Raw genomic sequence first — 16678 nt, forward strand, 5'->3', positions numbered from 1 at the left:
TAGATAGATAGATAGATAGATAGATAGATAGACATTTGTAAATGAAAATACGTCTGTGTAAACATTTTCCGCGTCAATGTGTAAATTACTTTTTTTATGTTCGGCCCGTCGTAACAGAATAGTATTACTTAATAACTTTTACAAACAATCACTTTATGCAAGGTTTCAGGTCTATGGAAAAGAGATCACGTTCTCACAATTAATAATTTTATCATCTATTAGAATTGTAATTGGCTATTCAAAATTAAAGGACAATAGCTGTAGTGTTTACCTCATTCATTTATTATTTTGCTTATTAATATACACAGAACACTGTTTGTCAAGAAACTTAATACAGCCTACAAGTTGATATTTATTTAACAACACGTACATAGAAATACATACATATTGCACGTTTGTAGGTGAAAATGTTTAAAAGTTTACCCTTAGACTACATGAGAAGTAAATCAACATTTTTATGTGAAATTCAAACATATTTGTTGTTTGCATTTGCAATTTCAAACACCCTATACTAAACATTCACATTTATGTCAATTGTCAAACTATTAAAAAAGCGCAGACTTGGCTACTTTTGTATCGTTAAAAAGTTATTCATAGTTTCCTCATAGACTACTATATATAATAATAAATCAACATTTTCAGTGAAATTCAAAAATCAAATTTCTTGTGCACATATATCCTTGTAACCACCCTATTCTAATCAAGTAAATCAATTGTCAAAATTCTAGAAATGCATAGATATGTCTAATTTTCTATTGGAAAAAATGTTAGTTGTCTCAAAGACAATCAGTGAAAATCCAATTGTAATCACAATTATAATAAGTACATTTATATAAAATGTTAAACTTCTATAAATGCACAGACATTGCTAATTTTGTATGTGAAATATTCATAGTTTTCTCATAGACTGGCATGTGTAGTGATTCAACATTTTTGTTGAAATCCTAAACTCAAATTTTCTGTACACGCACGCACTTTCTCCCTGTCACTTCAAGCAAAGTACATTTTCATTAATCATCAAACTTATATGTAAATGTACAGAGATATCTTGTTTCGCTTGGAGAAGATTGTTAATAGTTTGCTATATGGACTCCCATGTGTTATGATTTGATATTTTGGATTAAGATGAACTATATGAGCCACTTCTTGCCTTCTTATATAGTTGCGCTAAAAATGGTGGCCATCCCCCGAAGGCATGCGTAAAATTTCATGACTTGCGCGAAAGGCCTTTCTCCTGTAATTTCTGCCTAGTCCTTAAAACTCGCATCTAAAAACATTACTCTTTCAAAAATAATTCTATCGTGTCGGTTAAATCGGGAAATTTATACAACAGCTCTCGAGTACCCAGTTTCATGTCTAGGTAGTCGAACCCCGGGGCAACTGCTTCTCCCTGTAGAGCCCAGTCACCGTCAACCAACATCAGAGCTTCCCAGTTGCCGCCTTTGGTGACAATCTGTAGTCTATCACCTGCTTCAATGTTTCCCCCGAGGCGAACAGTTTGTAACAGGCCGACGTCATCGATTGTGATCACCTTCACTGAACCTCCTCCGTGGAAATACCTGATGATATCTGACCTGTTCTTGTGCCAGTAACAAATTGGGTACTGCTTTGTCAACAGATAGACTATAGAAGTACAAACGTTCCGCTGACATGTGTTGGTAACCACGCTATCGTTATTTGCCAAATCGAGAGAAGATTTCTTTACCGCGTCTGTACTGCTCCAAGAAGTGTTTAATTTCAGAGGCGATCGGAACGTCTCCGCATAATATCCTCCTTCCATGTGTGGCTGTAACTGTAATGTCTCAATCATTTGCTTCACCTCAAGTTGTTCATCATCCTCGATTGCCTTCCAAATCAAAGAATTATGTTCACGTTGACTGACTGACAATCTTCCTGAGTTGAGAATTGACATGCTCCTTGTGCTTGTAAGAGACGCTCGATACAACTTACCGATGATTGCGTGGCAGCGAAAGTGGTTCTATCAAAGGCAATGTCACAGTCATAACCGCTCGGCCAAATGCCTACCCTTTAAAAGAGTGGTTCAATGACCTGTGTATGACCTTGTATCATCAGTCCTGCTTTGAAGATACAGGGCCTATACATAATTAGCATGGGGAGGGCTGATGCTTTCCAAAAAACTGTGAGTCTGAAACACACTGACAAACCACCTTGTCCTTCAGTGCCCCCTCCCTACATCAAATAATTTGCTTTTAAATTATGAACCTGATAATCTTTCCACATTCCCAGTAGAGGTGATAATTTGCCGACGCAACTGGTCAATACATCATGTACGTGAAATAAGCCAGCATATTGCCGACAATTTTTGTACATAAGTTTTGGCACTTTAGATAAACGAGATGTAAAAAAATAAATCACTAAAAAGGGAGGGAAAATCATTGTTTCGGCACTTAACAAACTGGGGTTTTTAAGGTTTCAAATGATGATGATGATGATGATGATGATGATGATGATGATGATGATGATGATGATGATGAAAAGAGCTTGGAGAAGCAAGAGAAGGAAGAGAAGTAAGGGAAGGAGAGAAGGAGGATTGATGTGATGAACAGAATGTAGGTTACAGCACATACATTGGCAGCAGAAGTGATCTTGGTGACGCTGATGGCGGCGCTAATGTTTATAGAAGCAAAAGCCGCCTGAGACAGACCTATTCTATATCTTGTTTTGCTAACTGCAGTAGAAGTGATAGAGACTGATTCAGCATACTTTCTTGTGCATGTGTTTGTGGGTGGAGGGGTATTCAGTAATTTCTGTAACATTGATAAAGACTTATTCAGTACTTTCTAGTGTGCGGGGGTTGCTCACTGAAGAAACATATTTGAGACTTATTCAGTACTGCATCATTTTTACAATGGTTGCCATAGCAGTGATAGAGACTGCAACTCTCTCTCAACGTACACTCCCCTCATCATGATTATGTGAAGAGAGTACGTTGGGAGAGAGTTGCATCGGGTCACGGTCCGGGGCCGTGATTGGGTCAAATAATAATAATGTCGTTGTGTTTCTTATGACATCTTCATTACTATTGAAACAACACAACACAATAGTTATATTCGTTGAATTGTATTGTCAAAAACAACAACACGATAAATATAAACGTAGACAAAATACAAACAACAACAACAACAACAACAACAACAACAACAACAACCAGATTTCCGGGTCCCCTGTGGTTATAATAACGTCCTTTGATGATACTTGGAACCATCTCGACGAATGAAAATGTTTGCGTAACACCACGTTCTCTGTCTTATATTTTGAGTAACCTCCTTACTGATCGTCATTTTTAGAGTGACCCCTCGAATTCTTCCGACTCCGCCCCCCCCCCCCCCCCTGCAGTTACAAAAAATGACGCGCTCCCTAAGTATTGGAAGGTCAAATTCGTACTGAACTCGGACGACCATGAGAAGTCTGACACGTATGCAAACAAATAATACGAGGTCAGCAACACCGAACGACCTTCTTCACGATTTCGTTCGTTCATCAGCTTTTGGGTAGACACGAGGGACGTTCTGATTGCCAGCTTCGAACGACTATAGTTATAATGAATGATGTCACGAAACGTTGAAATAGCCAAATGAACTGAGAAAGAAGGAGACAGAAAAATAGAGAAATTAAATAAAATATGCTTGATAATATGTCGATAAGCAACATAGCCATTTAAAATATTAGTAGAACGTCAATACTATTGAACGCCATCATGAATGTCGAGCACCTTGACGGGTAAGCTTACTTCAAGCGCCACGGGCAACATGCCAAATTTCACGATTCACGTTCTGTAGTTTAAAGCTAGAAACAGATACATTACTAATAAAAACAACGATGTTGTTAAAGGTACTATCAGGCAACCTCCTGCCTGATAGTGCAAAATCCCTCACCGTCCCACAGACACGCACATCTCGTTTTTATTTATTACCAAAAATTCATAAAACAGGTAGTCCTTGCCGCCCCATTGCCTCTGCATTTTCATGTCCTAACGAACTCATCTAAACATTTTCCCGACAATATTTTGCTGGTATCGTGAATACACTCCCCACTTTTTTCACGTCCAATGCCACCAAGATCTTTAAAGACTTTAAGTTTACAGGTACCCATCGTTATTTTTTCACGCCCTCTATACTTCCATTGAGGCACTCAAGTATTTTCTCGACCACCGCAACATTAGTGCACATTTAACAACTTGAACAATCTCCCATCAAGTTAATGGTTATTGATGGCAATGGAGTAAAGATGACAATGGAGTATAGATGGCAAGCATACTTGCCGTCTGTACTCCTGCCATCAACACTCCCGCAATCATTTCTACTGGTCATACACTTTGTTAGCCCTCAGCAATTTGTCAAGTCATTGTTCAACTTATTTGCCAGTTCGCCCGTTGGTCGTATTACGGATGTAATGTGAAATGGAACTTGTAAACGTCTTTTCTTTCCCTGAGCCGTGTCGAGGACAGAGTACAGAGTGAATACGATCATTTATTTGCATAACGATTGTGCGATATGCATATGCTTGTTGCAAAGGTCAAACAAGGTATAGACGGCAACGAGTATGGATGGCAGAAAACCTGCATACCGAAAAACCCGACCCCAAGTCGACCCGAGACGAATGAGAACAACAAACATTTGTCAGTCCAATTTTGACATAAAATGTTTCACACTAGAGTCTGTTCGCCTGCGTGTGACTGTACATGGCCCATCGATTTTGCCGTTAAGTAATCGTTTACCATCACGTACCCCAATGACATACACCACGATTCAATCTCTAGCGATAGAAATTGGGTAATTTATAACTCACTCTTCATATCACTCATTTAAAGTTTTACACTCAAGTTTGTTTTTTTTATCCGGAAAGACTGAAGTCAAGAAAGGTCAAACCCAACTGAATATTTCTAAGCTATACAAGTTCAAATTGTTATTTTCTGGGTGAAACTTACTTATGGCAGCAAACTTACGATATCAGTATGTCACCGTTCCTTCATTGCACGTCAGCTATGTTGTATACAAAGTAAATGTATTGCCTTAGTATACTATCGGTGTAAACACTTTTGGTGGCAATTATGATTCACATGGAAAAAATTTTTCCGAATTCCGCGATGATCATTACAATTTAAGCTTACCAAAACTTGCATTTTAACAGTGTCCAAAATTACGAATGCAGACTTTATAACGCTGCAGGGGGCTTTTCAGGACAGCTGGGCGGTTTTTGAAACGAAGGAGAAAACGCAAATGAATGAAAAATAAATTACGATTAAAAATGGGCTTTCATACAATATATGGTCATGTAGTGTACTTATAGTGTAAACATCAAACTGTTATTGAAAAAATTTGGCTGCAAAATACTTTTAGAAACATCAGTTTCTATATAGCTTTACATGAAGTGTTTCTGACAATTTTTAAAATGTTGTTAATATCGATGAGGAAATACTCTAAAAATATAGAGGCCAACCTCACCAAGGTTACTTCTTGTGCATCTTGTATGCATGCTATTTGTATCTTACTCGGTGATAATAACATCATGTGATTGCTGTCAAAGTTAGAGTGCACTGCATCTTCCAGACTAAAGAGGGCGCTGTTGCGTTCAGAATGTCCGCACGCGGCCGACCTTTAAAAATTGAAAATGAGAACAGCCGAAGAAAACTAAGACCATAAATTTACATGTGTATGTCCTCTGTGAGTTCACCTAGTCGACTGGCCACCATTTAAATGATGATTACGTCCGATTATGATGAAAATGATACGCAACTTAGAATATTGGTCTCTCCAGCCGTTATAACACTTTTTATCTTTTAGTTAACGCTGTTTTAATTCAAGAATAATCGCGAGGGAAACGGCGAACACTTTAAATGAGATATTCTACAGAGGTCTTATCACAGGAAGTATGGCCAAATGGGGGATTCATATTTGAGGCCAAGATGAAACTCTGGACTCAAATGTGTAAATAGAATATATTTTGTTTAGGAAAGCATGATATCAAGAACAACTACCAATGTCTACAGATAAGCAATGGAGTGGATTACCAAATGACAATAATGCAACATCAGATATTGTTTGCCGTAATCACCTCCTATGTATCATAAGCATTTAAACTATCAGAACTCTTGATGGTTATTGCAGGTATTAAGGGACCGTCCCAGATTGTCGCACAAGTTCCAAAAGCGAAATTCATTCGTTTACGGCGGACGGGGTTTGACCTCCATTCAATTAGAGAACTTCACTTTCGCACTTTTATTCTGTGATCACAAGTTCTTTGTGTGTAAAATAAAAATGGCACAATGTATGTCAGACAAGAACAAGGAACACGATCTATTGCCATCCGCAATGAAGCGGACCTTGCAAAGATTATATAATTTGTATCGGACTGAGCTCTATAAATATTTTTCGATGGAATCTTTGCAAACACAGATTTATTTCATGTCACCTGTAAACGGCTAATATCGGCTAAAAACGGCTAATAGCTTGAATAGCTGAAGAGCCAGCCCTTCTCAGAAGTCACCACTTGTTAGCTGGTAGCCAGCTAATGGCTAGCTAAAAAATGGTAGTTATAGTACGAGTACGAGGAGGTTTACTAGGAATAGCGGACACTTTTGGGGTCTCAGTCTGGTAAAAGTCCGAGGCGCGCAGCGCCGAGGATTTTTACCTGACCACGTGCACTCATGGTTCGATTTCATCCCTGTTTCTTGTCGGCAGACCTAGCACCGCACGTTTAATTTCTTTGTGTTGAGCGTTTGTGTCACCAGTACGATGGCAGTCCATGTTTCTGAATCTAACTTGCCGGAAAGTGAGTGGGATTTAGAATATTGTTTGTCACAGATAGATGTGGGCGACGCTGAAGATTTCAAACTAACGAATATCCAGAAAGAATTTCGCTTTCCGCATCCAGTTGAATATAGAACGGTCCACAAATACCAACAAGAACGTATTCCGAAAGCTACTCGTAAAGCTACGAAATGGGGTGATTCCAAGTGGACGAGCAACTGATCACTGAACGGACAGGCCATATGAGCTTGGCAATACGAAACTACAAACGGACCAGTGATGATCTAATAAAACTTGTGTCGGATGCCTTGCAGCCTCCCAAACCGAAGTTGATGAAATCTTAGTATACCGATACATCGTCCAGCGAGGGTATTAAATTGCTGAACTGAAAGACGTACGATCAAGCACTGCCACTATTAGTAAAGCACCAGACTCAAACGATGAACAATCTACCATCAAGATTGACGCTAAATCAGCCGACTCGTTTGTCACAATGAATATCGTGAAAGGTGATGTGAAATTTGAAGTAAAATTTTGAAATATTGTAAAATTTTGTAGTCGGAAAATACTTTCGTCACATGTGTTTCTTTATGTGCATTTTTCATATGTAAGTAAACTCAGCTGTTACCATAATGACTATGTAATTTTTTTCTATTGTATCGGTTAACCATTTGAGGACTTTTCTGTTGTATTGGTTTACCAGCAGAGTACAGTTTCTTTGTCTAAAAGAGTACCCGTTTACAAGTTATCTGTACACTTCTTTTGTTTAAAACAGTACCCATTAACTCGAATGCATGATTATAAATTAGTATGCTTCTTTGATAAACTGTCCGCTATGGAAACTAAGCAGTCGAGTTCAAACAATGGGCACGAGACAAAGAGTAGTATAACTTCTAATAGCGGCTAAAAACGGCCCGTTGCGAGATTACGTAAGGGTTCTTTCTTTCAAGTTGCCCTTATCCATGGATGTGCAAAAATAGACCTTATCTTACCACAGGCAGACCAGACGTCATTTATATTATCGAGTTTTTCTCACTGTTTTCTGTATCAGTTCCTCTCCTTTTCTTCATGCTCTGACTAAATAAAATTGATGATTATATAACCTAACCTAGCCTTTTGACTCTTCATTAATTGTACACCGTTTATATCTCATATGTACATCTTGTAATTAATTAGCCAACACAACTAATTATGCTAATCCTTGAACTTATCAGGGATTTTATGGGTTGGTCAATATCTATCTTTCGCAATGTTGACAACCATAAAATTCCTGATAAGTCCACGGATTAACATAATTAGTTCTATTGACTAATTAATTACAAGATGTGTATATAAGAGATAAACGTCCTTGTAATGGGGTGTAAAATAAATAAAGAGTCAGGAGGCTAGGTTAGGTTATATAATCATTTATTTATTTACTCTGATCATTCAGAGCATGAAGTAAAGGAGGGGAACAGATAGAGAAAACAGTGAGAAAAACTCAAAAATCTTAATTACGTCTGGTCCGCTTGTGGTCTTACTGAGCGGTTTGTTGTATCACACAGTCCCTCCAACCACCGTAGTTGTGTTTAGCGTCTCCAAACAAGCACAAAAATCATGTCAACTCCCAACGCAGGCAGATCGTCAATCGGTCAACTTGAAGATGATTCTTTGATTCGGAAGGCAATCGAGAACGAGAAACAACTTGAGATGAAGCAGCTGATTAAAAGATTACAGTTACAGCAACACGTAGAAGGAGGATATTATGCGGAGACGTTCCGATCGCCTCTGAAATTAAACACTTCTTGGAGCAGTACAGACGCGGTAAAGAAATCTTCTCTCGATTTGGCAAATAACGATAGCGTGGTTACTAACACATGTCAGCGGAACATTTGTACTTCTATAGTCTACCTGTTGACAAAGCAGTCCCCAATCTGTTACTGGCACAAGAACAGGTCAGACATCATCAGGTATTTCCACGGAGGAGGTTCCATGAAGGTGTTCACAATCGATGACGTCGGCCTGTTACAAACTGTTCGCCTCGGGGGTAATATTGAAGCCGGTGATCGACTACAGATTGTTACCAAAGGCGGCAACTGGGAAGCTCTGATGTTGGTTGACGGTGACTGGGCTCTACAGGGAGAAGCAGTTGCCCCGGGGTTCGACTACCGAGACATGGAAGTTGGTACTCGAGAGCTGTTGCATACATTTCCCGGTTTGGTCGACACGATAAAACTATTTTTGAAAGAGTAACGTTTTAAATACTGGTTTTTAGGAACGGGACAGAAATAACAGGGGAAGGCTGGTGTTTTGGTTTCTTTTTTTTTGGGGGGGGGGGGTCGATCGCTATTTTTCTCGCAAGTATTTTTGAAGGGTAATGAAATTTCATGTATGCCTTTGGGGCGGGTCACCATTTTGTGCGCAACCATTAAAGAAGGCATGATGAGGTTGATATAGTTTTTCACCCAAAAATATCAACTTGTATTGCACGGGATTCTATTGGGCAAACTGTTCTTATTCTTATTTTTATTCTTTATTGGAATCCAATCAGCTTTCAAAAGAGAACGGTAGTAGCTGTTTATCATGGAGCCAAAAAATCTCTGAAAATACGTCTAAATCAAAACATAAAATAAGATACCCGGGAATTGACAAAAAAGACGAACAATACAAGGCTGAGAAAAAAACCCGCGGTACAATAAGTAAAAGCTAATACAATACAATATTACATAACATCAAAAACATGTCGGGCACATGCCCGTTTAAAACTGTTCAGAGATTCCAGCTCTCTTATGTAAGTAGAAATCCTATTCCAAATATTGACTGCAATGTATTTCAAGGAATTTCTATGGCAGTCACAGTGGTAAAAATCTTCTCCATCACTTGCCCCAGTTCTGTAATTATGGATTTGATCTATTCTAGTGGTCCAGACATATTAAGATAGGGAGGAGTTAAATTATTATTAATCTTATACATCAAAACGCGTAAGTAAAATATCTGTTTCACTGACATCCACTTCAACCTTTGAAACATATCTACACTGTGTGTTCCATAGTGACATTTCAATATGATACGCATACCACGGTTTTGCAGCCGCTGTAGTCGCAAAATATTGCCCTCACTACAATGAGACCACACAGTGTTACAAAAGTCAAGGTAGGGAAGAACTAGTGTGTTGGATAAGGTAATTCAAATATTATGTAGAGGTACCATTGGAGCTATCCTCTTGAGCACAGAGAGTACTCTATTAATCCAGGTGCATCTCAAATTCAAGTTTTTATCTATATGAACACCTGGATAATCAAGGCTTTCAACTTGATCACTCTGCTGATTATCCAGGCTGAGCTCTGAGTTGGTTGTCACGGGTAGTTACCGTTCGGGCTTCTTTTCGTCTACTGCAAACAATCATGCATTTTGTCTTCCGGGTGTGAAGGCTTAACCTATAGCTATCAACCATTTTACCCTACGAAACAAGCTACATTTGTACATTTACAGATGTTTGATACTTGAAGAAAATATACTTTGTTTGAAGAAGGAGGTAAGCAGTGCATGGATGTACAAGAAATTTGTTTTTTGGATTTCAATTTGGCAGTCTATGAGTGATTATTTTCCATACGAAGTTAGCAATGTCTTTGCAAAGATATTTAAGAATTAATGTTAATGTACTTGATTACAATTGGGGTATTTGAAAGTGCATATGCGTACAACTTGCAAGAAATGTGATTTTGAATTCACCGAAAATGTTGATCCACTTATACACGGTCGTCTATGAGAAAAGTATGAACTTTTTTCCGAAATAAAAATAGCAATATCTGTGCATTTATAGACGTTTGACAATTGATGTAAGTGTACTTTATTAGAATAGAATTGTTACAAGTGCATGTCTGTACAAGAAATTTGATTTTGGATTTTCATCGGAAATGTTGATTCATTGTATGTGGTATAGTCTATGAGAAAACTATGAATAATTTTTTAATAATTCAAAACAAGCCAAGTTTCTGCTTTTTAATTGTTTGACAGTTGATATAAATGTTCTTGATTATTAAAAGGGTGTTTCAAATACGGTGTTTCAGATCACAGAAATTAATGTAAACAACAAATGCGATTCTAGCAAAAATATTGATTTACTTCCATGATGGTCTAGGGGTAAACTATTAAACATTTCCCCTTACAAAACTTGCAATATCTGTGCATCAACATGTTTTTAAAAAATGACTGTAATACGTTTCTTGACAAACAATAATCGTGCTCTCTGTACAATTATAAACTAAACTATAAATGAAGGTAAACCTGTACATTACAACTGTTGTCCATTTCAATTTCGAATAACCAACCATAGTTCAAGTAGTTGATAGAATTATGTATAACACGCCACATGCTCATTCCGTGTTGCGATTCGCCAGATACTCATGTGACTGGAAAATGGATACTTAAAGTCTCCACAGAATTGACAAAAGTTGCGTTAGAAGCTATTTTTAAAGACTGTATCCCTTGGGAAATAGTTGTTGATCGAATTAGGATTTTTGAAAGAATATTGCTCTAAGGAAAGAGTTTTAAATTTGGAAGAGTGCCCGGTCACGTGATCGTAGTGTCGCCTGCAGCTTTGAAACAAAAGCGGATGGTGAAGGCCCGGGATAAGCGACGAGCCTCCCTATAAAACATCAAGATTTTCTATTCCAACAGCGTTGAAACTTAAACAGCTCATTGACGAAAACGATTCAAGTGCAACCATGGATGTAGGTTTGTATGCTTAGAATATTTTTGAAGAAAGTGGTGCTTCTATTAACGTTGTGGAGAAATCGCCAAGTAAACTTGTCAGGATGAATTCTTGCGGTGCATAACACAATACAATATGAGCTGTGGCGTGTTATAAAACACCTATAAGACCAAGAAAAAAAAGTTTGTTTTTCACCTCGGGCGAGTCAATTCAGACCCTCAACGTCAACCTTTTTTCTGCTCCTAAGGAAATAAAATGAAAAAAATAATATGCAACAATAGTGGATAATACAGTGCTGTATAAAACAGAACCGTAAGCAAAATAATTGATACTAACATTCCATTCCGAACTGTTACACATATGTAACTGTTATATTAAGCTGTCAAAACCTTGCATCGTTGCACTAAAAGTCAAACCGCAGAACTGATGCTATACAAAAATATTAAAGCAACACTGTTGTGCATTTATCTCTGCGGCGTGCATTCCTTTGTTGTTTTCATGTGTTTTTCCGTTCTTGTTGATTGTAGAACAAAAAAATGAGAGAAAAAAACGGCGTCGCCGCATCATTTTTGAAATATGCCTAGGATGAAAAACAAACTTTTTTATTTTTCTTGGCCTAACCTGGTTTATATGAAGGCTATTGCGCCCGTTCATTACCCCTCGAGGCCGTGTGTTACGAGAAACACATCGGTATACCCCTCGACCTAGGGTCTCGGGGAATAACACTAGCTGTGTTTCTGCTAACGCACTACCCCTCGGGGTAGTAACGGGCGCTATAAGCCTCATGACCAGGTAATAGCACAGGGTGTTGCAAGAAATATTCGTCTAAAAGTTATGAATATGATTAATAAATGTCATGTATTAAACTTTTTTCATTATACAAGCCTTACCTTCTAGTGTGTGCTTATTACTTTACCCTAGCTATCTCTGTATAGTATTTCAAAGAAAACAGTCCATATCTGTTAATTGCCCTCTATATTCCCCTTCATTAATTTGTTCTGCCGATCACTAACGTGGGGGCTCATCGCCCTGACCAAATAACTCGTTATCAGCTCATAAAGTAGTCCGTCTACTACATAAAAATCATCGCGCTCACCCCACTCAAACATTTTACAAACCATTGACTCGAAACAAATCTAGGGAAGAATCTAAAAACCCAACAATACTGTTTCAGCATGTTCGAAAATTGATTGAAGAGCTGAGGTGAATCAGCCCAAAGGAAAAAAATGTGCTGTTTCGATAACCCGACCTACCCTATTTTTTGCCTGCCGACCCTAAACTTTTTAAAGCTAAGGAAACACGGCAGCAAAAAAAAGAAAGAAAACAACCGTAAAATCACGTATTCGTTACCTTGCATTTGATTTTTGTTTGAACGAGGACGTCTTTTGTGTTTTTTTCCTTTTATATGTATGATACTTTTTTCTGGAAATGTTCAAGTAGTGTGGCCAGTGTTTGATCGCCCTGAACTCCTGAAAAGAGCATATTTAAAATATTTTGGAAAAAACCTGCCAACCTACCTTTCCTATTTTTGAAAACCATGTTATCGAGACAGCACAATTTATTTTTTTTTATTTTTTTTTTTTTTTTTTTTTGGCCTTACATGCCATGTAGGAATACGATAATTTATGGTGAAAATGAAACATTCCACTTCTATTTCCAGCAAATTGTTATTATCTTTATTCTAGGCCGTCGTCCCACTCTTATAACAAACACAAAAATTGTAAAATTGAAGCCATCAAAAAGCTTAAATTAGTAAAAGGAAAAAACACTAATAAAGTATAACCCAACGTAATATGTCACTGGAGTACTGACCTACCTAGCTGCTAAAATTAAACTGGACCACAACTGTCATCGACTGAGACGCTTTGGTCTCCAAAACCTGTTGTCGTCATTTTGAGTGCAGGGAATTATTTTATATTCACTGACAAAAAATACTAAATGTCGTTATTTCGTTACAAATAGACTTTATTGTCATGGCAAATATTCTCGACCTCGGACCATCAGAGTACTTAAAATTGCGGATTCTTACGTTATTTTTGAGTCACAGCGCGGTGAAAAAAATGATTGAAGTTCGGATTTTTCAACCACCAGACCAATACTCAACATACATAAATGACAGAACTCTAAGTTCTCCTTTTTTCGAACAATTTCTGTATCAGTCGCTCTTCTGTATCGTCTGATCTCTCATTCACAGCGCTCACGTGCGTTTCACCTACTGACGTCACTCCGCGGTCAAGAATATGTATAAGAATGCTATAATGACCCTCCTCACTGCACTCACATAAAATTGACTCTCCGTATATGCATATGTGTTGTTACAAGGTAGGCTCACCGTGACTGACATTTGAAGCGTAACTGGTAAGGGAGCCGTCATTATTTACGGCCTGGGGGGGGGATCGGAGGAATTTCATCGGAAACTCCCGGAATTTCGAGTACACCCCCCCCCTCGCCAACCACGATGAATTTGAGTAACCCCATCTGTAACTCAGAAATTTTGACTGACCCCCCTCCCACACTTAGAAAAGGTAATACCAATACATGTGTTCAACACGATTGGAACTAATTTGGGATTATTGGATGGTGGAGCAATGTCTGTTGATCTGCAAGTGTAAGCTCATCTGCTTTTCTTTTTAAGTTATACACCTGTTTTCGTGAGTAATTAGTAATATGGCAACATTCAGCTATAGCTCACCTAACACTTTTGAGAAATTTGAAAAATATTAAAGTCAAATTATCCCAAATTAGTTCCAATCGTGTTGTTTGTAAAATTGACATAAATACAGCAATGGTAAAGACCTTTCAAATCCTGATGTACCTTGCTAGATTATCATCGGTTATCTCATGATGGTTGAAAAAGGTGAAACCAACAAAATGAAATTAAAAGTGACGACAAAATACAGATATAGAAGCTCACACCGTAACCAGTATCCAACCATATAGTATTGTTTAACTTGGATGGGTGTCATGACAGGGTTTTCACTAGGATATCTGACTGGGCAGAATTTGAAAGTACAGCGGGAGAACACTCGAGACAATGACAATACATTTTGTTAAAAAACACTTCTCAGTTTGCCAGAGATTGAAGACCAAAGAATATGCAGGAACGGGATATCTGTGACCATCTTCTGTCATTTCTCCAGCTGCCAGATTCTAACGAAAAGCCTGAATACTGACAGTATGGTTAGTGTTAAAATGGTTATTGAACTGAAGTCAATTAAAATATATGTTTCTGTGATAATAAAGGATGAATTCACAACAATTCAGTTTTGTCCTAGATCCCGTGAAAAATTTGAGAAATTGATGTGTATAATGGTGCAGTCTGATGCAATCTGAGAGGTGTTTTCAATTTGTGTTTTACCAGTAAAACTGTTAGATCACCCCAAGTGGAGAGCATGAGAGGGGTGTGTGTCCCCTCTCGCATAGAAAATTTTGAGAAATTGATGTGTGCAATGGTGCAATCTGAGAGATGTTTCAATATATTTCGCACAAAAAATTGAATAACCCGCCCTTCTTCCTCTCCACATATGAGCAACCCCCTTGAAGTTTTCGATATTGTGGGTGACCCCACCTCTCACATTCCTCCGATCCCCCAGGCCGTAAATAATTACGGCTCCCTAAGAACACACAAATCTGCATGGAAATCTGATACAAGAATTGCAAAATAAGGAGCCTTGAACATGATGCTGATAAATCAAACATTTTATTCGAAAATATCTCAACCTGTTCTCAGTGACGATCGATTAAAAAGTGGTATTTGAGTCGAGAACTGGAAGATTTCCCACCTGGCAGCCTTTGTGTGTATATACAGTACAGATACCGTAAAAGTTTGCACAAGTCGCATGGGCATTTCAGCACCCGTATGAGCGAGAAAAAATAAAGATTCCTCTGAGAAAGGAAGTGAAATAAAAGACGCCAGTATTCACATAATTGAAAAAATCCCAGATGAACTGAAGCAGGGGGGAAATGCCCGTCCCCGAAGAATCACAAGCACTGTCACACGACCAAATTCAAAGCACTATCGATTCACCGGGGTCTAGTCTGCGATTAGTGCCACCTTATGGGAAATTTAATAAGTCTTATGGTCAGAAGGCTTTCTCTGTTTCTGCACCGTCTCTGTGGAATTCTCTGCCGGCCGAGATCCGCAATGCTACATCTGTTGACTGTTTTAAACGTAGTTTAAAGGCTTACCTTTTTAGCCAGTATTATTCATGCTAGGGATGATCAGTCATTTTTTTATCTGGAACTGTTTTTTATTCGTTTCTGTGACTTTTTTTAACATTTTTGCATTTTTTACAAATTTTGTGCTGACCTTTTCCACATGGTGAATTTTTAATGCCGTACGAGTCTTGTACGGGTCATTTTGCTTGCTTGCCTGCTTTTTAATGCGTTTTATTGAATTTTTACTTTTTTCATTTACTTTTGGATTTTTGGACTTTTTCCACTTGTGACTCTTGTAATGGATTTTTGTTTTTGTCTTTTGTTTTGTTTGTTGTGTTAAAGGCACTGAGACGTATGTGTAGTGCATTTCTTTTAAGAATTAAATTATTATTGTACTTGGGCCTCAGCCCAAGTACATTTGTTTTCATTCCGTGGGAAAAAACTGTAAGGTATAACCATTTCTGGCTGAGACCAGGGAGCGCAAAATGTATTGGCTTCATCTTTCTTGGCATAATAAATGGCGTTATGATGTTAACTGAATGGAAGTGCTGCTCTCAGCCAGTCTTGAATAAGTGAGATGTGAATATAAATGCTTCTCTATCTGAGTGTTTGCCACAAAATCTTCTGAATATAATCAAAATGTGCATCGAAATGCAACAATTAATGCACCCTCCGTTTCCTAGGCGATGGCACGACCCTTGCTACACCCACTGGACGAGCCAAAGTGGGAGGGTAATTTCAGTTTGGTCGAACAAGATGGCTCGAGACCAGAATTTAACATTTAAACTTGTAACATGTTTAATCGCTGACAAGATGTGGACTAGTGTTAATTAAAGTAAAATTGTGAAAAGGAAAGGTTTTATATCCGGACACAATGAAAAACATTACGACTGGAAACTGTACCCCCAGTTGAGAATAGTAATGCCCACAGCGATGGAGAACACTTATCCTTGAGCTGAGAAAACCAGACCATCATTTCGAAATAGAGCTGCAGATTCGAGAAGCTCGTTCAAAATAGCTAGGTACACCCCATATAAAGGGGTGGTTTCGAGTTTTG

General features: G+C 38.2%; 2 protein-coding genes across 2 annotated transcripts; one reads left to right on the forward strand and one right to left on the reverse strand.

Moving 5' to 3' along the window:
* Positions 1-1276: 1276 nt before the first annotated feature.
* LOC139122323 (uncharacterized) lies at positions 1277-1912 on the reverse strand. The gene has a single exon (XM_070687718.1). The coding sequence runs from the start codon at positions 1910-1912 to the stop codon at positions 1277-1279; it is 636 nt and encodes a 211-aa protein (XP_070543819.1).
* A 6380-nt stretch (positions 1913-8292) lies between these two features.
* On the forward strand, positions 8293-12320 carry LOC139123121 (uncharacterized). The gene has a single exon (XM_070689134.1). It carries the CDS (start codon positions 8367-8369, stop codon positions 9000-9002), a length of 636 nt encoding a protein of 211 aa, XP_070545235.1. The 5' UTR covers positions 8293-8366; the 3' UTR covers positions 9003-12320.
* Positions 12321-16678: the final 4358 nt, after the last annotated feature.

The sequence above is a fragment of the Ptychodera flava genome, chromosome 22 (assembly GCF_041260155.1).
Source record: "Ptychodera flava strain L36383 chromosome 22, AS_Pfla_20210202, whole genome shotgun sequence".
Taxonomy (NCBI): domain Eukaryota; kingdom Metazoa; phylum Hemichordata; class Enteropneusta; family Ptychoderidae; genus Ptychodera; species Ptychodera flava.